The following is a 24,194-nucleotide window of genomic DNA, read 5'->3' as shown; positions in this document are numbered from 1 at the left end:
TGACTGCATACTCATTGTAATTTTTCGATGTCACGTGAGACCTCTTCGAGTATAAATATGAGCTTTCCCCTTTTATTTTCACTCTTATTTCCTTCAAGCCATTACTCTGTTGAATTTTCGAGAGCTTGTCTGACCTGCTTATCTCATTATTAGACACTTATCATCTTACCGCCCCTTCTATAAGTTTACTCAATCTTATTAATCTAGGCTTAAAGATGTCTTCCCATGATGAGTTTTATATACAAGAGTTCATAGACTTTCTTGATGTCCCCTCTTCTCAAATGGAAGAGCAAGGACCATCCGAGCCCATAGAAGAGAGCCTTGATTCGAGCTCTTATAACTTGAAACCAAGATTAGGCTAAGTAATAGACTTAGAGCCCGAGTAGGATGACTGTTCAAGCCCTTATAATCTGAAATCGAGATTTGGCTAAGTGATAGACCGAGAGCTCGAGCAAGATGGTTGTCCGAGCCCTTGTAACTTGAAACAAAGATTTGGCTAAGTAATAAACTGATATGATGATTATCCGAGTTATTCAAAAGTTACACTTATATAACTTGTTGTGTAGGCGGGCACGCCAAAACTCGAACTTGAATTAAAAAACAAGAAACAAAATTTACCAAAAACCAAGCTCAAATAAAGAGCTATTGATTAATAATCCATTTAATATTGCTGACCGTGAGGTCAGGCCTTTTGTGAATGCTACGTTCATGGATTTACAAGTACCGAGCTGGTCAGACTTTTTTGAATTGCCAAAGTTCATTGGCCTTATAAGTGCGGATATGGTTTGGTAAATATCACATTCATGGGCTTACATTTTGCCGAGCTGGATAGGCTTTAATGACTTGCCAAAGTTTATTGGTCGTATAAGTGCCGAACTTGTCGGGCTTTGGTGAATGACACATTCATAGGCTTATATTTTGTCAAGTTGGTCAAGATTTTGTGAATTGTCAAAGTTTATTGCTCTTATTAGTGCTGAAATGGTTAGACTTTGGTGAATGCCACATTCGTTGGCTTATATTTTATCGAGCTGGTCGGGATTCGGTAAATGCCTCATTCTTGGGCTTATATTATGCCAAGTTGTTCAAGATTTTTTGAATTACCAAAGTTTATTGGTCTTATAAGTGCCGAACTGGTCGGGCTTTTTTGAATGTCAAATTCGTTAGCTTACACTTTTCCGAACTGGTTGGGCATTTGTGAATACCACATTCGTGGACTTACATGGTTCCGTACTGGTCAAGCTTTTTTAAAATGCCACATCCATGGACTTATATGGTGCCGAGATGGTCAGGCTTTGGTGAATGCCACATTTGTGGGCTTACATTTTGCCGAGCTGGTCGGGTGTGAATTTTCAAAATTTATTGGTCTTATAAGTGCCTAACTTGTTGGGCTTTGGTACATGCCACATTCATAGGCTTACATTTTTGGAAGCTGGTCGGGCTTTTGTGAATGCCACAACCATGGACTTACATTTTCCAAAGCTGTTCGGGCTTCTGTGAATGTGCCAGGATTTCTGGGCTTTCGTACAAGTTTTCTGGTCGGGGGAATTTTGCGAAATAACCAACAAGTGTTGGGCTTATATTTTATTGTGTTGAATAACTTTATCATATCAGATGCTTCATATATAACTCTATATGTCCAATGTAATAAAGTGTACTCCTGACCCAAGAAAAATAACAGAAATTACTGTAGATAAATCCGAACAGAATTATAAAAATGAAACAAAAATTTAAAGAGATAATTAGATTGACTGATTTAATGGGAGAGCTCCTAAGAAGTAGTAACTTTTAAGAATGATCAGGATCGCCTCTTTTGATGATGACATTGTGAGATTTTCAGAGGATGACCATAATGAACTCTTTCAAGAAAGACCAGGATGAGCTCTTATGTGGAAGAGCATGATGAGCTCTTCCCCTGAAGACTAGAAATTCTTTTGGAAAAGAGAAATGGGCTCTTCCGGGGAAGACCAGAAACTGTTCGAAGGAAAACCAAGAGTTGTTCCAATGAAGATCGGGATGAGCTCTTCCCATGAAGACTAGAAACTATTCCGGGGAAGACCAAGGGCTCTTCCATGGGAGACCAGAAACTCTTTCAAGGAACACCAGGGGCTTTTCTGTGGTAGATCAGAAGTTGTTCGGAGGAAAATAAGGAACTATTTTGAAGAAGACTAGGCTGAGCTCTTCCCTTGAAAACTAGAAATTGCTCTGTGGACGACCAATTTCTCTTACTTTGAAGATCAGAAGCACTTTTTGTGAAGACCATGGGATTTTTCTTGGAAGATAAGAATATGTTCCAAGTAAAACCAGAAGCTATTCCGGTGAAGACCAGGATGGGCTCTTTTCATGAAGACTTAGAAACTATTTTGTGGAAGACCAGAAACTTTTTTGGGGAAGAATAAGGGCTCTTCCATGGAAGACCAAAAACTCTTTCGGAGAAGAGCAAGGGTGTTTCCATGGAAGATCAAAAACTCTTTTGGGGAAGACCAAAAGATGTTTGAAGTAAAACCAGGAGCTATTTCGAAGAAGGCCAGTTGTTTCTCAAACATCAGTAAAACAAGTTGAGTGATATTGAGAGTTTTAAGGCCGTTTGGTTGATTTGTGCATCCACCGATGTTGCTCTTCATGGTTTTCTTCTTTGTGGTGCTCATCCTCATTGATTTTCACTCCTGGGGTTCTTTTGATCGAGAATCGGTTTCTTTCTTTCTCTTTGATTTGCCATCTTTTTTTTTTTAATTTCCACAAACGGCGCCAATTGATGATACAAAAATTTTATCTTAGGTTCGGTCTAGTTAACGGGTATTCAAATCTTCCAAGATTTTGGGATCAGATCAGTGCTAATGGGTCTGCTCAAACAAAAATAGGGTTAGGGGCACCAGATGTTTACGGTGTGGCCTCTCCAATGCTTAACTCAGTGCTCTGATTATGAATTCAATTAGCAAAGTACGATATATTAGTTCTGAGTGAGCGAGAGAGTGTGAATCATGTAAAACCGTGACCAATACCTGGTATTTAGATAAGCAAGAGAGGCATCTTGCTAGGATAGAATCTTACCTGAGATAGGAAACATCATATGGTAGGATTCCCTAATCATGACGATTATGACTCTTAATGGTGACTAGGACTCTCGCCCTATCTCAATGAGATTCGATCGGATCTCATAGTTATTGGGGTTTTTATCTACTGACGAATATATCTTCATATTCCATAATTGTCTTTGGGCTCGGATTTCTCAGACACACTAATGGGCTTGGAACTTTAGGGAATGGTATGTGGTCTTGGCCTTGTTAGAATTTTCATGGGCTTGCCACCTTTGATGTGTTATTGAGCTCGGCTTTTTTCGGAAGAGACTATAGGCTCGGACATTTCAGACCCCTGGTTAATAATGAGACATGACCTTTAACAGATTAGAACAATTTCGAAGATGAGCTTGGATCCATCTAAGTGTGGCAATATTTTGGAGAATCAATATCCATACCTAGCATACGGTAAGTTTTTTTACTCTCGTAGAACAAAAACTTTTCTCCGCCTAAAAATAATCCTGATATGGAAAAAGTAAAATTTATTATATATATTATTATGCATTTCAATTATATTTTAGCTTGTTTTTGGCATTAGTGACACCTAACATTTTGTATGTGTCACTGACTTCTCAAAAAATGAATCAATCCAAAAGTAATCAAAATCTTTCGTTAGATAATGATCATTAGACGGCTACATCCCGTTTTCTTGTTAAAATTATGAAATGGGCCTAGAAGAAACGTAAAAGATTAGTTAGGGTTAGTACATGAACAGTATATAAAATGATAGATTTTGTTTGAATGTATTTTTTGATAAATTTAATTTTAAAATATGGAAAAAAAAACATGTTTTGTCATGTGACTTGTAATTTTTTTCATTTTTTGCCCTATTATCGATCATCTACCATTGTAGTACACCAATTTGCATTATTTTTTTAATTTTAATCTTTTTTTATTCAAAGTGTTAACATAGAATCAGAAAGGTCATCAGCAATATCATGACATTGTCACGCCATCATTTTTAAGTGTCATGTCATCATTTTCCGGTTTCAAGTCAACATTCCGATGAAAAGGGACGAAATTGAAAAAAGATTGCAAGGTAGTGAACTAAGATAATCAAATCGACCAATAATAGGATCGTGTAACTTTGTTTTTTAGTCCTATTTTGTCATAGTGTTGCCACGACTACATACACATCATATTTTTTTGATGTCATATCAGAACTCCAATGAAATAAGATAAGTATTCCGAAGATGTCGAAGCATGAGGTTGTATCATTGACTTCAAAGACAAGAAAACACACATAAGGATCAAGACTGACATCATATCCATCCCTAGCATATGGTAAGTTTTTTTTTACTTTCGTAGATGAAAGATCTTTCACCGCCTATAAATAATCTTGATATGGATAAAGTAATATTTACTATGTATATTAATTATTAAGCATTTCTCTGATATTTTAGTTCTCATTCGGCATTAGTGATACCTAACATTTTGCATGTGTCACTGAAAATCTTGCAAAAAAAAATCTATATGAATCCATATAAATATGTGAGAATCCATAAAAGTCAATAAAAATCTATCAAATCCATAAAAATCTATCATTTGAAAAAGTCATTAAAAGTCATCAAAACTCTAAATTGAATACATCTCACAAAATGATTCGATCCAAAAGTAATCAAAATCAATTTAATAAGCGTGCTACGAGTATTTTTGTGTAATAGGAATTTGGTATTAAAAAAAAATTATAAATCTATATTTTTTTTATGACTATGAAATCCGTAGTTATTATTCTTTAATATACACTGAGTAAACAATAAGACCAATGTCATAATCTACAAGTCACATTAACTAGGTAATTAAAACACATACTTCACCAACAATTAGGACATTTTTTAAGGATAAAAATAATTGCATGTGATTGTTATACATGTCAATCATATGATTAGGATTAACCAACTCTCACTTGTCTGAAGTACCTACCCATGCTGGCCAACCTAATCATTTGTTTTTTTTCCCATTTTCCTAAGTAAATGACGAAATATATATAACAAATAAAATAAAATATAATACCAAGTAAGATTTGCTTATCAATAAAGCAAGCAAGCAAGCAATGATAGTTCCTTCCTCATTAAGGTGCATAACAGCAGAAGTCCAAAACTCAAACACACCTTTCTGCCTCACTGTCGATGAGTCGAGCTCAACTCGGAAAATGAAATGGACTTAACTCGGATTTTAGATTTTGGTAAATAATATTTTCAGTTGGGTATTATATAATATTTTTTTTACTATTTTATATTTTTTTCCCAACAAATAAAAAATATTTAATATGTAAAAGTAAAACAAAGTCTATAGTTTGAGACTTTGAGTTTGAGACATTGATTGAGCATTTTAATTTCGGTTTTTTCGGTTTTCGGTTTTCGGTTTTAGAAATATATAATCCAATATCCGAACAATTTTTCTTCGGTTCGGTTCGATTTTCTACCAAAACGGTTCGGTTATTTCGATCGGTTAATTCGGTTTTGGTATAATTATTTAAATTAATAATATAAATATATTGTAAAATATAATATGTTAACTTTCTACATATTTTCTTAGTAAAATATTTAAATATAAGGTCTAAATTAATTAAACAAACAAAAATCAACTAAAAATTGTTCAAAATACTTTTTCATTCACTAAATATCATATCAAAATATATAATATAAATAAAAATATAAAAAAATTATTAATTTAATGAAATTTCGGTTTTTTTCGATTTGTTCGGTTTCGACATATATAATCTGAAACCGAACCAAATAAACTTCAGTTTTAACATTTATATCCGAATTACAAAATTCGGCTTTCGGTTCGATTCGATATTCGGTTTTTTCGATTTGGATTTTCGGTTTTTTTTTGGGTTTATTCGAAGTTTGAACACTCCTAACAATAACCATCATTTTTACGCAATTCTATGAAAGATTAGGACCAACAATCCTCGTCCACCTCACACTTTGCAATCAATCTATTAGATATATACTTTAAAATAATACAGTATCCAACATTAATTTAATCCACAGAGGAATATACCCATGATGCACATCATTTTTCATACTTTTGCATAGCAAGATCGATTGAGGATGTCCCCCCTGAAAAAATTTCAAATATGTTTATGCTCTCTTTGATCGATTTTTTGCTCATTTTTTTGTTCATATTATAGTTGCTTGTTTATTTTTTAAGCCCTCTATTTTTTTTTATGGTTGAGCTGAGCTCTTTGAGTTTTTAAAATTAAACCACCAGACTAATGGTTAACAGTCGCAAAAACTACCGTACCAGTTTTAACATCATTTCATTGAACTGTCGTGGCATGGATTTTTAGAATAAATTTAAAAAAATTAGTAGAACTTTGAAAAAATATATAGACTACATTAATAGTAAAGTATAATATACATGAATCATTAATATATAATTTTTTCCAAAATACATAATTTTACAACTCTAACATATATCATCTCAAAATATTAAGACTAGAAGTCCTAGTTTCAATATTAATTTTAAACAAACTCATACATAAATAAATGAATGTTTTTTTTTTTTTAAAAAAAAAAAGAAAACTTAGTTAAGCCTTTCAAGGTAAATTTCGTCCAATATTATAATTATGAACTAAAACAATTGAAATAAAATAATTATTTATTAAAATAAAATATAATGATTTTAATTATTATTAAAAATAAAATAATAATTTAAAGTTTTGTATCTATCAAATAATAAAATGATCACTGATTATTTAATAAATAATAACCAATATTTCATATTATCATCATGTTCAGTTTGATAAATTTTAATATAAATTATANAAAAAAAAAAAAAAAGAACTGTCATATAAATCATAAACAAAATATTAAGAAACAAAAAGAAAAGAAATATATATTAAATTAAGTTTGTTGGTGGCTCCATTTGAGGGCATCTCCAGTCATAAACCTCGTCACCAGATTTATTCTGTGCCACATCACTGTCGCATCAAAAGTTAAAAACCTCATTATTTTTAAACTTTTCCACCCCAATCATAAACCCAAAAACACAATTTTTGTAGACCCCACTATCAAATCACACATTCATCTACTCATTTTAATTTACTACCTTTATTTTTTACTTTTACTTATATATTTGACTAAATATATATTTATACTAATCAATTTAATTTTCAAAATTATTTAATTAATCATACATTTTTTTATAATTTAGCAAATTTGAAAAATTTATTAAAAAAATAATAAAATAAAAACATCATCGAAATTTTATTGAGAACTTCAATAAAAATCAGTACAAACATTTCACAAAATAAAATATAAAAGACAATTAATTGTTGACGTAACTTGCCCATATGTGTTCAACCAAGTCAGCTCGAAGTTGATGATGTGTTTCCCTATCACGTACATTGCAATTTCTCTTGATGTATTCATTAAATTCTCCAATCGCACCGTGGATTATCTCTGGAGACGTATCATCGACGTACTCATCCGACCAATTGGGTGATGTATCTCCCTCATCCTCAACTATCATGTTATGCAAAATAATACATGTATACATGATATATTTCAAGTTATTCTTGTACCAAAATCTCCCTGGACCTCTGATTATTGCCCAACGAGATTGTAGAACCCCGAATGCCCGCTCGACATCCTTTCGTTCAGCCTCCTGCATTTCTTTAAACTTCTTTCTTTTAGGGTCCTGAGGGCACGGGAAGCTCTTGACAAAAGCTGCCCACTCCGGATAGATTCCATCTGTTAAGTAGTATCCTTGTGTATATTGTGTGCCATTTACCGTGAAATTTATCTCGGGTGCATTTCCTTGCAGCACATCATTGAACAAAGGTGATTGGTTAGCACGATGATATCATTATTTGATCCTGCAACACCAAAAAAAGCATTCCAAATCCACAAGTCTGCAGACGCGACCGCCTCGAGCATGATTGTAGGGACTCCATGGTCACCTCGTGTAAACTGACCTTTCCAAGCGACCGGGCAGTTTTTCCATTCCCAATGCATGCAATCAAGGCTACCCAACATGCCGGGGAATCCGTGTCTCTTCATCAGCACTGGGCCTTCGAAGGTATCGCTCACCAAATATTTCAATCACACATCGTCAAAAGTTGAACAAGCAATCGATGGCCGTTGTTTCAGCAAGCCGTAAGTACTCATCATAATGATCTGCAGGGCCTCCGTATGCCAGTTGACGGATTGCAACTGTGCATTTTTGAAGTGGTGAAAAGCCTTTTTTTGACGTTGCATCGACTCTCCAGTGAAAGTATTCATCATGACTTTCCAATGCATTGACTATGCTCAAGAATAACTCTCGTTGCATCCGAAAACGTCGGCGAAATACTTCGGTGCTCCATACCGGTTGTTCTGTGAAGTAATCATTCATAAGACGAGCGTGTGCAGCTGCGCGGTCCCGCTCCACATATTTTCTCCTCTTCGATCCACCAAAAGAACTTTGTGCTGCCCCGAGAAGCATATGCTGTTGCTGGAGTATCATTTTCATCATTTGTTCATCTTTGTCATCATTCATCGCCACTTCAAAGAAGTCATCATCACTAGCGGTGGTAGAGAATGAGTTGTGATCTGTGGACATATTTTCCATATACGAATGTATCAATGTTTTGTGGTATAAGGATGTGAAGTCTACCCTTGATTATATAGACTATTCTTTAATGTCTATATATTGTTGTCCTCAACATCAATAAATAATATATTTCAGCATCGGATGCTTTTTTTATGATAAAGTAAAGTATATAGCCTATTCTTTAATATCTACCTATTGTTGTCCTCAACATCAATAAATATTATATTTTCAGCATCGGATGCCTTTTTTTATGAAAAAGTAAAGTATTGTGTGGCAAATCAATATCAGATTCGGATTGATTTCTATGAACAAACAACAGTTGTAACCAACTAGGAGATCGTAATCCGATAAAAAAAGCTATGGGATTTTAATTATTAATAACATTAATTATTATATTATATTAATTTCAGCATCGGATGCCTTTTTTTATGCAAAGTAAAGTATTGTGTGGCAAATCAATGTCAGATTCGAGTTGCTTTCTCTGAACAAACAACAGTTGTAACCAACTAGGAGATTGTAATCCGATAAAAACACAAACAACAAATAAAAAGCACAGACAATAATTTAGAACATAACATTACATTATTTAAAAATAAAAAGTACAAACAACAAGAAGGCACGAGCAAATTTAAAGCACAAACAACAAATAAAAAGCACAGACAACAACAAGATACAACCACATAAAAAAAACAAAAAAAATACAAGAAGATAAGAAGTAAAAAACAAGGTAAGAAAAATTAAATAACTTCTAAATGCCCCATTTCTTTTTAATTTTGTCACACATATGAACGTGAATACGAAGTTGCTTTTGTGTCATTGCAGTAGTATCTGTCATAAGGATTTGATATTCACGTGTTCGGTTTTGAGATCTGATTTCCTCCAATTTTTGTTGCGTGTAGGCAGTAAATTCCTCCATATTTTTGTCAATGCTTTCTTTCAACTCTTCATATGCTGCTAATTTGTTTTTTCCCTTTCTTTTTGCCGCTTTTTGCCCAATTGGTCGACTGCAACTTCGCTCTTTATCTTCGTCAACACTCATCTCTGGATTTGAAGAGGACGTGTATTCTCCTGAAGCAGAAGTTTTTTTCTTCTTCATTCCGCGATGATCGATTGATTGTAGAGCAAACTTCTGGCACTCTGCAAGAATCCTCCACACATGCTCATACTTGAACGGTTTGTTTTTGTTCTTTGGCTCAGTCATCCACTCTTCATGCGCCTTTACAAGTATATCAGCATCGTTGCCACTTCCCCATTGACTATGAACTTTATTGTATATTCCATTAAACAACGACGTCATTTTTTGCATATAGTAGAAATGTGATTTCAGTGGTTGCCATCGTGTCTCAATAGTTTTGGCAGGTCGATTTTTGTTGTACTCCACTGCGATCCTAGCCCACATTTGTTCCATCATCTGAGAATTACCAATTTTAGGATCAGTGCTAATACAGACCCATGACATTGCAAGGACCTTTTCTTCTCCGAGTGACCAAGAAACCTTTTTTGGTTGTAGTGCATGGTCCTCATTGCCTGAATCTATGTCCTTATCAATGATAATATTCTCGAGTCCAAATGGCGATGAATGTGGTGGCAAATGAGATCTGGGTACAGAAGTAGGCGTCATGGATTCTTTCTCTGTGCCAGTTCCCTCTGTACTAGTCCTTCTTGATTCGTCTGAACCAAAACCCGTTGCTATAGGAGGAGGAATTCCATAAGGAGGTGGTGGCGTGAAAGGATATTGAAAAAATTCCGGTGGGTACATTAAAACCGGAGCTCCCTGGCTATTATTCAGATTCATTGGTAAATTTGGGGAATATTGAAAATTATGAGGGCGAATATTTGGATTGTCCGAAGATTAATTATCTTGTGAGTTGGAAGAACCCAACAAATTCATCCAATATTGATGGTAATTTTTATCCATCTGTGGATAGCAAAAAAGAAAATGTAATGGTGTAAATTGAAAGAAAAATGATAGTGTTGGGTAGAGAATGAGACTATGCCTATTTATAGCCAAAAATGGAATAATTATTATTTTTATTATTTTTTGAATAAAATAAAAAAAATTATGCAAAAAAAAATAGAATCGAAATGCATGCAAAAAGGAATGAACAATTATATGAGTTTGTGTGACCATATATCAAACTAAAGAAATAATAAAAAAACAAAAAATTGGCACAACTTTTTATATTGTGGTGGGACTCACACAATAAACATGGTTTAAAATCATGGACCCTGTTAATCTTATAAACCTTGAACCTACAATTCTCAATGCAAGGTTTTTTGTTTGGTAAGGTTTATTTTTATAAACCTCATGTCATGAACCTCCCATTGGAGGTGTTCTCATAAAAACGAAAACTAAAAAAAAAAAATAGTTAAGACATTCATTCCTTCTCATGCACAATCATTCTCTCTCTCACCCGTTTCTGTCGGCAATAGGTGGCAGACTATATTTATTAGGGTTGGTGGAAAAAACGTTTATAAAACGTGGATTGATATATTTGACTAATAATTCAGACAGAAGATGAAAGATGTGTATAAAACGCGTCTTCACACGGACAAGTGGCTCTATAAATAGAGCTCTCTCTTTCATTATGAAATTATTCATTCTTCGAGTTTTTTCTCATCCTATAGCATTTGAGTGCTTAGTTCTATAATATTTGTGAGGTGCTTGTTCTCTTATACTAAGAGAGTGTGTATTCTCTTTGGAAACACAATGAGTGGTTGTACATTGTAACATATTATAGTGGAATTCTTTTCATCTTGCCTGTGGTTTTTACCCTAATAATTTTTAGGGGTTTTCTACTAAATCTCGGTGTACATTTTATTCTTTATTTTCATATATTATTATCTCAAGTTGCTGCACGTGGGACCAACAGCTTCTTCTACCCTCTACATACACAATTACAAACAGAAAAAATTGGACGAAAGACCTTTTTTTTAAACTCTCTTTTTAAGCCTACTTTTTTTATGAATTGAATTTGACTTTTTTATTATATTGTCTACATCTTTCTAGTGAATAGTTGAGAAGATCAAATCTCTAGAATGTTCTACACTATTCTATATATTAATGGTTATCAAAACTCCCTACATTTGTCTTGTACACAACAAATGAGCCATAAAATTATCTAGATCTTTCTCCAAATTTTAACATTTCTCTAGACTGCACCTTAACCTTCAAAACTCAACTTTTTTCCACAATATTCTAGGGCATCCCACCTGAGAAATTAAAAATATTTATTTTTTATAAAAATTATAATATTTTTCAAAAATACATAATGAAATTTGTAAAGTATCTACGAATAAAAGTTGTATTAAATAAAAATACATATTTTAATTTTTTTTATTTATCAATGTAGTTATTTAAAGGAAAATTTGTGATCACTCCCATTTTCCAAACTCAACTTTCTCCTCACTTTCCATCCCCTTGTTTCTTTCTTTAAACTCTCCATTTTTCTAAAATTTTCAAAAACATTCTTAAATTATTTGATTTTAGTATTTGGCATTGTTATATCTATCGAGCCTGTTCTTAAAGGCATATAGTCCCAAAACATACATCTACACAAGGTTTCTAGCCTATATACCATACTCAAATGATCGATTTTTTTTAAAGGCCCATCATGCTTCCGTATAATAAATTAAATAGTTTATCTCTTTGACCAGAGTGCCGTCGGGTTATATCCACTGGTTTTACAGACTGCTCCTCACAGCCTAACCACACAGTCGCAACAGATGGTTCCTGACGTAGATTTCTTCAACAGCACTTAGTACAACCTTTTTTTGTTTCCTACCTCAGTGTGTATAATAAAGCAATTCAATTTTGAAACTAATACATGAGAGGGGCAAAAGCCTAGATTCTTTTATTCAAACATACTAAATATTATTACATAGTAACCTCCTGTAGATGAGGATAAACTTGTTTAACTACTAATAGTAGCTGAACTTACAGCACACATAAACTTGAAATAGGAAATATTACAAATTATTTTGAAGAAAAACGAAGAGGTTGAGTGATGCTTTCATCTTCCTTTTGCCTTCTTATTTATAGAAGCCCTTAGCGGATTTGTATTTCGGACTTCAAATTCTTGTTATAATTTGATGCCTTACAGCTGTGGTTGGCACTATCTGGTGAGTGGTTGAGTGGGTGATTGAATGGTCCCTCCACTTTTCTTGATTTGTCTTCTTCCAGATCATTAATCTAGAAATGGTTTGTTCATTTGCTTTTATCTTCTGGCATGACCAGTAGATATGCGTTTGTATGATATCAGCTGATATTTCATTTCCTGATTCCTTCAGCTTTTGTGGAAATCTTTGAAATTTTTCAGCTCTCTTCTTATTGCCTTGATGCGTCTTTTAGAAACCTTTAGATATGTGAAATACATTTTCTTTAGGTTTCGATTTTTTCTTGTGTATTTTTACTGGTTCCCATTTGTTCGTTATTTATAGGTGAAGTTGAGTCCTAGTTTTCCTGTTCATCTAGTGGGTTATTCACATGCTCACTATCTCTTGTCGGGGAATCTTTTACTTTTGTTATCCCCAAGGAAAGGTGATTAGGTTCAAATGTCTACTTATTTTTGTCGAGAAATCTTAAACTTTTGATGTCCCCGAGAAAAACATGATTGTGGTCCTTCACCACTTGGTCATGTCTCTGCAAAATGCTTCCTGTCTGACCGAGGTTTGAAGCCCTTTCCAAATTCTGGCTTCTTTTGATTTGGGCATTCTGTACAAATTAGTTCCGACCATCTTCCCACATGAGCCATATTACAGAATTTCCGACGAGTTTTTTTACTCCACGACAGCTTGCTATTCCATAGAAGATTTCTTTTCTTTCCGAATAAATTTTCTGCAAAAGTTGTTGTTTTTCCTGTCATGGTATTTAATAGGAATGATCCATTTAAAGAATTATGATAAAACTTAAACGGAAACTTGACTTTGTCCATCTCAGTAAGAATGACCCATAGACGCCATACTCTTCTGGTGGAAATGTCATCTTCATTTATTGAAGCAACAAGTGGTGTTTCTTCTGACGGAGGTTCTTTGAAATTTCTAAACATTTGTATCTGACCTCCTTAACTTGATGAAATGAAAGCCTTCGTGTGAGCCTTTTCCTGTTGGTTCTGGGGCTGTACTGAAAAAATATAACTCCAGAATATCTCCTCTGAACAAATAGTCTTTATTTGCCCAAGTTTCATGAACAGCATCCTGAATCCATTTAGGTAATTCTTAAATTTCTGGAAAGCTGGGTGATATGGTATAAACTGAGGCAAGAGCCCCGAATTCATACCAAGCTTTGACTTCTTTTGAATATGAATTTGGTTTCATCCATATCCTAGGATATTTTCCTGAAACATCAACCCTGATTGTGGCTGGGTTGATGCATGCTCTTGTTTTTAATTTCTCCCAATTTTGTTGGTACACCTGTAATAGAGAAATTGTAGATTCATTAGTACCAACCTTAGATTTACCCTTGTCAGTATTAGGTCTAAGGTTGATCTTTTTCTCTTCAATCCCCGAGGTGAAGGGTTTATTTGAGGACTCGAGATAAGGATCTGGAGTCTCAATTTTTGTTTCAGCCGACTCATCTGGAGATGATCCCGACTTAACACTTGTGCTAGGGGTATTTGAATCCACTGCTCCAGATATAGAGTCATGTACTCGAAATCTCTCCATTTGGGAAACCAATGGCTTCTCAATGCCTTGGAGGATAGGCCTTTGCATTACAGACCACAACTGAGTATAAGCCTGTAAACATCCTGTAATTCGATCAGAGATAATTCTCTTATCGGCTTGTTGTAGTCTTCCTGCAACTTCTGCGTTTAAGACCAGCTTGTTAAACTCGTTTTGAAGCATTTCAAGGTGTTTCCTTAAATGCCTCTTCATCTTGATGATGACATCGATATCAACGATGTTCATCTCTTGTTAAAAAATCTGCAAGAATATTTTCATGAGATTTAATTATCACAATATCAAAAATGTAATTCTGACATAATGCTTGCCATCTTAATAATTTGGCCTTCTCAGGTTTAGACTCAATTCTATTCCTTAAAAAAGCTTTTACATGTGTATTATCAACTTTTAAAATGAATTTCTTTGTGAGTAAAAATAATGGACATTTTTCGAAAGCCCTCTTTATTGCATAGAATTCTTTTTCGTTGATATGTCATCTTATGGCTTCTGCATCTGGGAATAGTCCACTGCAATATCTGAATGGTTGTTCTCCTTCTATAGTGAGCTTTGTTAAAACTGCTACCTACCAATGATCACTGACATCGGTATACAATACCAGATCATCTTCATTTTGAAGAATAGCCATTTTCGGAAGATTTTTACAAATCTCCTTTATTTGACTAAGTCCATGCATTTGTTCTTTTGTCCATATAAATTTAGCATCTTTTTTCAATAATGGACTGAATATTTTCCTGTATTTTGCTAGGTTTTTTTAAAAACATCCCAGCAAAATTAACAATTCCCAGAAAACTTTGAAGTTTTTTCTTTTCTTTTAACTCGTTTGGAAAATTTTTTACCTTTTCTACTATATGATCTTGCAAAATTATTCCAGACTCATTGATTTCTATTCCGAGGAATTCAATCTTTCTTGTGGCAATGAATGCTTTCTTTTCTGATAGAATCAGTCCTTCCTTTTTACAAACATCAGAGAAAATCTCTAGATGCTTAATATGTTCTTCCATATTTTTAGATGCGATCAACACATCGTCAATATAGACAAACATAAATTTGAAATAACTTTTAAATAGATTATCCATTTTTCTCTGAAATATCTGTGGTGAATTAGTCAATCTCATTGGTAATACCTCTCAGATATAGTGTCCTTGTGGTGTGGAGAAATCTGTGAATTTCTTGCTTTCTTACTGCATCCGAATCTGATAAAAATCAGACTTACAATAAAACTTAAAGAATATCTTTGCATTGCGTATGCAACTGATTAGATGTTCTCTACTAGGTATAAAATACCCATCAAACTCCAGAATCTTATTAATTTCTTGGTAATTAATAAGTAATCTGGGTTTGTTCCTTTTTATTTCCCCATGATTTCTTACAAGAAATCTTGGACTGCTGTATGGTGAAATTCCTGCTTTTATTAAATCAAGGTCCAAATGTTCTTTTATTATAATATGCATATCCCTTTAATCAATTATATTCATTGGGATAGGCTTGCACCGGACAAATTCATATTCTTTGCCTTCCTTAATTTTAAGGCAAGTTTTGAGTTGATTTTTATCCCACCATGTCAAGGGATCTTCATTGTAATTTTCTTTTATCCTTCTCTTGACATCTTCTAAGAATACCTTATATTCAAACTCTACCTCATTCTTATGTAAAGCTATCTTAAGGCATTCTATTTATTCTGGTTGGAGTTCTTTATCTGCTCTTAGTTGGAGCATTTTTTCTCCAAACCGTCTAGAATCTTTCATTTTTGGGTTCAGAAGTTTTCCTTCATCACCACGCTTGCTGCGAAACTGGATTGGAAATTTTCTGTAAAATGCATGTCTTAGTCTCTGGACTATGATTTTGTGATCATAAGGTTTTGTGAACACTAATTTTCTAGTCTCATTTTCTTGTGTATAGACTTGAACATTTGTAGGAAATTATTTCCTGGCAAAATGTCAGCTCATGTATCATGAAAATAAATCGGTGGTGTTTTTACCTTATACCAAGGTGTTTGTCCAGCACCTCCGATGACAATTTCAGTCATCTTAATCCATTTGCATAATATTAAGATTCTTCTGGAGAAATAACTTTCAGCAATCTTTGGTAATTCTTCTTCCAAATTATTTGGAAAAATTCCTCGTTTGCTGTATAGATTCCAGCACCTGAATCAATATAAGCAGCAAAATCAATGGGTGAATCTATTCCTTCTTTGAAAGTAAGATTTATCATGATCTGGATTGCTCCGATATGAATCCAGGACATAGTCCTTGCTACTTCTTGAAAAGGGATCGGTTACGGTGCCGGTTGCGCAACGGAAGTTTCAAAAATTATTTTTCAACAAGAAAACCGAACACCACTACAAGTTGTGTAACAAATACAATAAACACAAAATGTCATACATAGGGTGTTTTAAAGAAATTACCTATCAATCTCTTAAGATTGATGGCTTCAACTTAGTTGATATACAACTAAGCTCTTGAATGGTAGACACAATCTACAAGGTTCTTTTGAGCACTCTTGCTCAAAAATTAATCACACCACCAACAAGCTAGAACCTCTCTTATTTTGCACTAGAAAAATAAGAGGATTTTTTTTAAGAAGTATTTTCTTTCCTCAACAGTTGAAGAAGAAAATTTTGAGACAAAAGGGATGAAAAATTTCGGCCAAAGTGAGGAAAGGAGAGAAGGACGAAATTTTCTTGGTGTATGAAAAAGTGAAAAGTAGCATGTGCATGTCATGCCTTGTTTATCGAAAAATTTGTCTCCAACCTTTCACCTCCCAAGCATGCAAATTATTTGGGCTTGTAACAATTACAAAGCCCATGTACCTTTTATTTAAATATCTCAAACCCATTTGAGACCATTTAAACTTTACTTGATTTTACTCAAGCCCACTAGTTGAATAATTATTTCCTATTGGGCTCTACAAGACCCAATATTATTGAATTCTTCCACTTCTAGCATAAGGATGAGTCCTAAAACTTTTCATCTTATGCTTTTGTGGTTTACTTCTAATAATCATTGGAAGATCATTTTCCTTACAACACAAAGGAGTACGTTTGTTGATATCCCTTAGACGTTTGTAATTCTTTTGTAATGCTGTCAAATGACACCATTCTGACAATTTTCCTTTAAGGAAAGAGGCACTTCGTGCCAGAGTGTCTGGATTGCCAAGGATATATTCCCTTATTAGCATTTCTATCCAGGGACTTGACATCTTAGCGAAGAAGAGCTGCATTTCTATATCTTCTTCGACTCCTGAATTCCATCTATATTTAGTGAATAACATAATGTATTCATCCACTAAACATATATCATGTAATTTAATATTATACAGAGTTTGAGTATATTTTTTTTCTTTTCTGTATCTTAACTGTTAAAATAGTCTACCCCTATAAACTGTGCTTTAAAAAGGGTGGCCATTCTTCTGGCTATCTCGCTAATAGATTCTCCGGCTAGGACTGATTCTTTGGTTTCTACAGAAGTCATGTACCAAGAAATTTTCAGTGATCTCATAAGACTCATTTCCAGAAGTTTAATGAATTCTTCTCTCTTGAGATCAAGTCTTCCTGCTGCGATTCTCATAGCGGATGTCCAATCATCTATGAGATCTTCTCTGTTTTTGAAATCTAATGCATCTAGGTTAAGCATAACCCCATAAGGATGTATTGATTCTAAAACAGACTTCCCATAGAGTGTTTGGTGCAAAGGAATTTGATTCTTCCTTGACCTTGTTCTCGCTGGGTGTGCTTCTCCACCAGTGTAAAAGTCTGATTGGGGTTCTCTCATATTTATATTTTGAGATCCCACACTTTCTCTCGGTGGTTCTTGCGAAGATGACCAAGTTATGGTAGGTTGTTCACCTCTATTCGTGTTCATCTTCAGATCTACAACTTTGAGATTTGCAAAAGATTCTGCAAGTTCTTTTAGATCCTCTAGACCAATCATTTCTAAAGTTGTCATCAGATTAATTTCTTTTCTGAGACTGTTTTGAATAGATTGATCATCTTTTCTTCTTCAGTTAAAGGTTTTGGCATCAGTTTGGCCTTCCCTCTTTGATGTAATAAGGGTTCAGTACCAAATGATGGTGGTAACTTTCCTTCTGAAGTCCTTTTACTAGAATTTGGTTGTTGTTCTAGGTTCTGAATTCTTGTTCGAATATCTTTTAATATTCCAAGAATTTCTTCTTGATTTTCAAGGATTTTCTCCACATTCTGTGGTACCTAGTACATCATATTGTCATAGTTTTGTACCGTATTTTGAATTTCTCTAAGATCTCCAGATAGTTTAGATAAATCTGGTACTATTTCTAAGAACCTGTTATTTTGAATCATAAATTTATCTTAGAACTCTGTTAAGTTCCTTCTTGATATCTAACCTTGGTTAGATCTTCCTGTTTCAAGTATTCCAGAGTTCTGGAATAAATAGTATAAATAATTAATCTTGAACATGGGTTCAGATTCATGTAAATTGAGAAACTCCTCAAACATTTAATTACTTGATAATAACAATTTTTTATGTTTGAAATAATTTTACCTAGGCTCTGATACCATTTTCGATCCAGAAAATCAATCATTAAATATGTAAAGGTATTTTTGTCAACTTTAAACTTTCTAGGAAGTTTGAGCAAAGTTTTTGAGGTGTAGAGAGTTAGGATAAAGTTGAGTTTGAGTTTGGGGATTTAAAACCAATTTTCTCGTTATTTAATTTTAAAATAAATATAAATAAGTTATTTTTTGTGATAAAGAGAATAATAAATATTTTGATTAAATTACACAATAAATTGAACGGAATCCAATCATATGTATCAATCAGGTCATTAACAAAAAAAAAATTTCCTATTTATCCAAATTACTTCTCAAATTGGCTAAAATTACCCACTTGTTATTTCAGTCAAATTTGATTGCTAAAATCAATACATTTTCCAACAATTCTCTACATCAATAAAACTAATCCATGCAGACATCACAGGTTTTAAGTCAGAGATCCAATAAAAAAAAATACATACAGATACTTCATACTTAATCTGAACCTTCTTTATATTTGTGGAGTCGAATCTGACTTACTTAATTGATTATTGAACGTGAAGTATTTTAGAATCTAGGGAAGGTTTTTTCTCAAAATTAAAAGTTGACCATAAAGGCATAAACCAAATAAAACGTCGTAGATAAATGAGATGCTTTGTTGAATCAGAGCAAACTATGTTTCCCAAAGGCTACTTTATACAGTTGTGTGTATACATAGTAAGTCGTACCGCTGGTAATATTAGCAAAAAAGGTTCGACGTCATGTCTTTTCATTGTGATCTTCAAGAAAAACTATTAAAAACAGGAGAAAATATAGCAGGTGCTTTCAAGATTTAACCTTTTGGAGTGACTGTGACCACATGAATACTCCTTTGTATGATCACCCCTCCATCCATATACATATCCTGTATTTGAAATCTTCGACCGCGGAAATTCAAGAAGCCGTTCGTATCGCTGATAAGGCTCTAAAAGTATAAAACTCAACTGTGGAACCAATATCTTATTCTTCTGATCTGAACCCGTGCTGCCGTAATTTCTGCTACAAATGACCTTCAAATAAACTATTGTCACCATTGCAAATGAAAAAAATTGAAATCAGAACATTGTGCAGCATAATGTAATGCATGATAAGTAAAAATCATCCAACAATCGAACAAATTCCCGATTCAGCAAACAAGATTGGATGACAAAAAATGAGTAGATACGCGACAGATATGATTCATACTTTAAGGGATTTGATAAATACCAACACACATAAGGATGTAAAATTAATTTGAAGTGATGAGCAATATTACGAAACCAAGAAAATGAACTGGTTTAAAAACATCGCATGGTCAAAAAATCACAAGATAGCAAAGACTAACTGTATTTTATCCCCCAAGGCTATAAAAGATAGGACGAACAAGTTGACGTCTAAAAATTCCAAGGATTCATAATCACTAACTAATTAAGCTATTATGATGTTCTTACTTAGAAACACGTTTACATTAAGCCGGACAATCGAGTTCCAAAATTACATTGACTAGAAACAGGAAAAAAATTATGCAGACAAATGACTTTTAACACGCAGTTGGAGATAAATATCACAATAACAAAAAAAATTGATTATTGTATACTGCATTGTCGTATTCATGTCAATCTAAAGCCAAACAAAAGACAACAGTAATCTCAAAAACAGTAAGAACTCAACAGAAAATAGGAGTCATTATATTGCAAGATGGTCATCGCTAATTACCTTAAAGAAGGACAACCTTACAAAAATGGAAGTCCATGGCTATTCCAAAACCACCATTTAGGTACAAATATCTGCACGTTGCAGCATAGATCATGGAGTCGGGAAATTATTGTAGATAAAAGTACCATGCCAATCTTCGTATCGATGGACTAGAGGTCTTCCGAAGGTTGTAAAGCTCGAATCTTTACCATGATTTTCTTGTAAGATGCACTAGAAGAAGTAGGGGATTCAAGACCACAAAGTGCAGTTGAGTCACAGTATCCATAACCAATGAGAACTCCACATTTACGACAAAGAAATTTGGTTTTTGAACGGTAATGACCCCAACATATTGGAAGACAGTTCACTTCATCAACTTGAGTAAATCGGCTGACATCAATGGAAAGAAAGGAGACAAAACCTTTGTTGATTGATTTCCTGTATTTGGAGGATATGCTAGAAGTTGCACGATTGGATGACGTCAGGTTGAGGGGATATCCACAAGCTCCACAACTGAAAAGGTCGTGAAAAAGAAATAAACATTTCAATGGAAGTTAAATGCTAATCACACGTGCATGTAAATACGCTTTATTAAAAAGGGAAAATTTTTATATCTGTAATTAGTAAAGCTGTCAAGAAAATTGATGGTAAAATCCTTATAACCCCACACCCTCGACCGAAAGAAAGGAAGGAAAAAGAATGGTGAAGGACCAAAAATCCAAAATGGATTAAGTTTTTCTCTAGAAATGTTTTCCATATATATATAGTCCAACTCAATGATCTTTTGTCCTTTCCAGTTTTCGAGTATTTTTTCTTCCAAAGTTTATTGATTGGGTTAAGTAGAAAGAAGTAAGACTACGAATTATAAGAAACAAGAAAACACACAGTAGGACACACTGAACGTGCCACGTGATGGTCATAGTTAAATCAATATCAACACGAGGTGTTATTTATTATTGGATTTCAATAACTTGGATACCATGAAAACAATAACCATTAACTTTATGCATTTCTATGAAGGATTGGGACCAACAATCCTGGTCAACCTCACACTTTGCAATCAATACATCAGCTATACGTTTAACATTATTTTAATCCACATATAATTTATCTAGAATATACCATGATTCACATAGCGTGATTGATTGAGAATTTCAACTCGCCCCCTCCCTCCCCCGAAGAACTAAGTATTTGATATGTTCCTAAGTATTCAAAACAAAATCAATTCTTTTCGTGAAGATCGGTTACCTTTATTTACTTATTAATTTGTTATTTTTACGGTATTTTAATCATTAGATTATAATTCTTATTACTTTCACCATCAAATTATGCATAGATTCTCTTTACTTCTACCTAAAATCCTGTTCAATGGCGCATTCTTGATCAAGAATGCTGGAATAAATGAGTCACAATTGACCAGATTCCAAGTCATAATTCCCATTATAGCATCGGGCATTTCATAGGCAGACCAATAATTTGCGACCCAACTAGGAAATAAAAGTCTCAGAATCAAATCACACAGATAAAGTAAGACAAAGGAGAAGAATAAAAAAAGCAAAGAGATATATATATTTTCTCAAAGCCCACGACCATAAATCGACAACAAATGAAAGCCCACAATACATAAAATCTCATGATGAACAATTCCAAACAAAATCGCATAATTTCAACAGGAAACAAGCATCAAAACAGATGTCCCAGAATTGCATTCACACAAATCAAACAGACCCAGAAATTTTTAAACAAGAATATCGCAAAACGAAGATGGGTATTGAAAAGTTGGAACGGAAATGACCTGTAGGAGACTTCTTCCGCTTGCGACATTGCGGAGAGATCAATTTTCAGTGCAAGAATTTGATGGATGTAATGTTTGGAGTAGTTGAGTTCGAATGAAAGAGCTTTTTGAATTAGTCAGACACTTCAGAAGAGCCGTCAGGATTTGAACTTGTTTTGGCTTTTCATATACTCGTTCGAGCCACATTTAATTTTTCCATTATAATTTGATTTTTGGCAAAAAATTTGTGTGAAACGGTTTTACGGATCGTATTTTGTGAGACGGGTCTCTTATTTGGGTCATCCATGAAAAAGTATTACTTTTTATGCTAAGAGTATTATTTTTTATTGTGAATATCGGTAGAGTTGACTCGTCTCACAGATAAAGATTCGTGAGACTGTCTCACAAGAGACCTACTCTCGATTTTTTATGAAATAAAACTCGAATATTATAATATTTTATCGATAAATAGCATCAAAATATATGAAAAACTCATATATTTAAATTAATTTAATTAAATTAAATCTTGTGTTTCTAAAAAAATCAAACATAAAACTCTACAAAAAAAATAAACGTGGTTGAGTTTTTTTTCCTAATTTTTTAGATTTCATTTCCGAAAAATATTTACATTGATTTTATTTTTGATTTATTATTTGTCCCGAAATATGTTTTGTTTCTCTTTTTATGTTGTCATATTCATTGATTTTATTAAAATTTATCTTCTTATTACTCTCAAAAGTAAATTAATTATGAGTAGGTCTTTCCTAGGACGGTCTCACGGATCTTTATTCGTAAGACGCATCAATCATATCCATATTTACAATAAAAAGTAATATATTTGACATAAAAAGTAATATTTTTTCGTGGGTGGCTCGGCTCATATAGAATATCTGTTTCACAAAATTGACTCATGAGACCGTCTCATAGGAGTTTTTATGATTAATTATTATGAGTATGTGTAACACCTCTGACCCGATTTCAATAAAATAGCAGCAGAATTTAAAATTTTCTTTGAAGGAAGGAAGGATTTAAAATACATTACAATATATAAACAAAAGTTAATACATGATCAATCAAATGAGGTAACAAAATACAAAACATCATTTTTGTGATCATGTCAAAATACTTGCAAAATAGTCTTCTTCCTTCCCTCTCTTATGCAATGACCCCGGCTCCAATCAACGTCCCGGCCCGTCACTCTTATCTGCATCACATGAATAACTGAAATGAGTATGAAACTCAGCAAGTGGAACTCTTACATAGCAATGTACATATACCATACTCTGTAAAACGTGGCTTTGAAAACATTAAATACCATCAACTCTGAAACACGAATATCATAGAATGAATAACAATAACGATGGTATTTCTCTTTTATCTGTTGGATTGATATCTATATAGTATCTCTGTCTCTGTGCCTCTATCCCATCGATATGAATCGATAACTATGAGGGATATAAGCCTATGGTCGTTGATCAACTTATTGCATGCAATCTCTGACTATGTATCTATCAATCCAATAAAGCATTTAAACTCTCTCTTGGACATTAAATCAAACACTTTGAATACTATCTTTTCTCTTGTATTCCCTTTGACATGGTTGAGACATAAAATGCCTCTATAATATACAACAAAGTGTAATAATACATAACATGAATCAAGTGAAGGGAATAGCACATTAAAACCATTGAAACACCATACATATATTATCATGTGAGCACAAGAAATGAAATTCCACTTACAACACTTGTAGCACTTGGTTTCTTAAACCTTGATGGTGATCCTACAATAATAAACCCAAAAACTAACCATCAACACCCAAATAATAACATTAAATGACCATTTATCACAATACATCTATCACACTTATCATCCCCTAACTCCACCATCTTCAATAACT

General features: G+C 33.5%; 2 protein-coding genes across 4 annotated transcripts; both read right to left on the bottom strand.

Annotated features, from left to right (window-relative positions):
* Nucleotides 1-9,366: 9,366 nt before the first annotated feature.
* On the bottom strand, nucleotides 9,367-10,413 carry LOC140979083 (uncharacterized). The gene has a single exon (XM_073444435.1). It carries the CDS (start codon nucleotides 10,411-10,413, stop codon nucleotides 9,367-9,369), a length of 1,047 nt encoding a protein of 348 aa, XP_073300536.1.
* Nucleotides 10,414-19,389: 8,976 nt separating this feature from the next.
* Nucleotides 19,390-22,451, bottom strand: LOC140978807 (uncharacterized protein At4g08330, chloroplastic-like). 3 transcript variants are annotated; one of them, XM_073444035.1, is made up of 4 exons: nucleotides 22,316-22,451; nucleotides 20,730-21,033; nucleotides 20,542-20,612; nucleotides 19,398-19,867 (listed from the first exon to the last, which is right to left on the bottom strand). In XM_073444035.1, the coding sequence occupies exons 1-3, from the start codon at nucleotides 22,342-22,344 to the stop codon at nucleotides 20,559-20,561; spliced, it is 387 nt and encodes a 128-aa protein (XP_073300136.1). In that variant the 5' UTR covers nucleotides 22,345-22,451; the 3' UTR covers nucleotides 19,398-19,867; nucleotides 20,542-20,558. The 3 variants fall into 3 exon arrangements, with proteins under 3 accessions (XP_073300135.1, XP_073300136.1, XP_073300137.1); XM_073444036.1 differs by having other exon boundaries at nucleotides 19,398-19,856; XM_073444034.1 differs by having other exon boundaries at nucleotides 19,390-20,612.
* Nucleotides 22,452-24,194: the final 1,743 nt, after the last annotated feature.

The sequence above is a fragment of the Primulina huaijiensis genome, chromosome 6, assembly GCF_012295235.1.
Source record: "Primulina huaijiensis isolate GDHJ02 chromosome 6, ASM1229523v2, whole genome shotgun sequence".
NCBI lineage: Eukaryota > Viridiplantae > Streptophyta > Magnoliopsida > Lamiales > Gesneriaceae > Primulina > Primulina huaijiensis.
Note: the sequence above shows the minus strand (reverse complement) of the source record. Positions and strands in the feature narration are given on the sequence as shown.

What these genes read in the sequence shown, in the direction of transcription:
- LOC140978807 (XM_073444034.1), bottom strand. Translation starts at nt 22,344, where the DNA reads ATGTCGCAAGCGGAAGAAGTCTCCTACAG. An exon ending in GCGGAAGAAGTCTCCTACAG is followed by an intron (nt 21,034 to 22,315) that starts GTCATTTCCGTT and finishes CGACCTTTTCAG; the next exon opens with TTGTGGAGCTTGTGGATATC. An exon ending in CATCTTACAAGAAAATCATG is followed by an intron (nt 20,613 to 20,729) that starts GTAAAGATTCGA and finishes TGCAACGTGCAG; the next exon opens with ATATTTGTACCTAAATGGTG.
- LOC140979083 (XM_073444435.1), bottom strand. Translation starts at nt 10,413, where the DNA reads ATGAATCTGAATAATAGCCAGGGAGCTCCGGTTTTAATGTACCCACCG.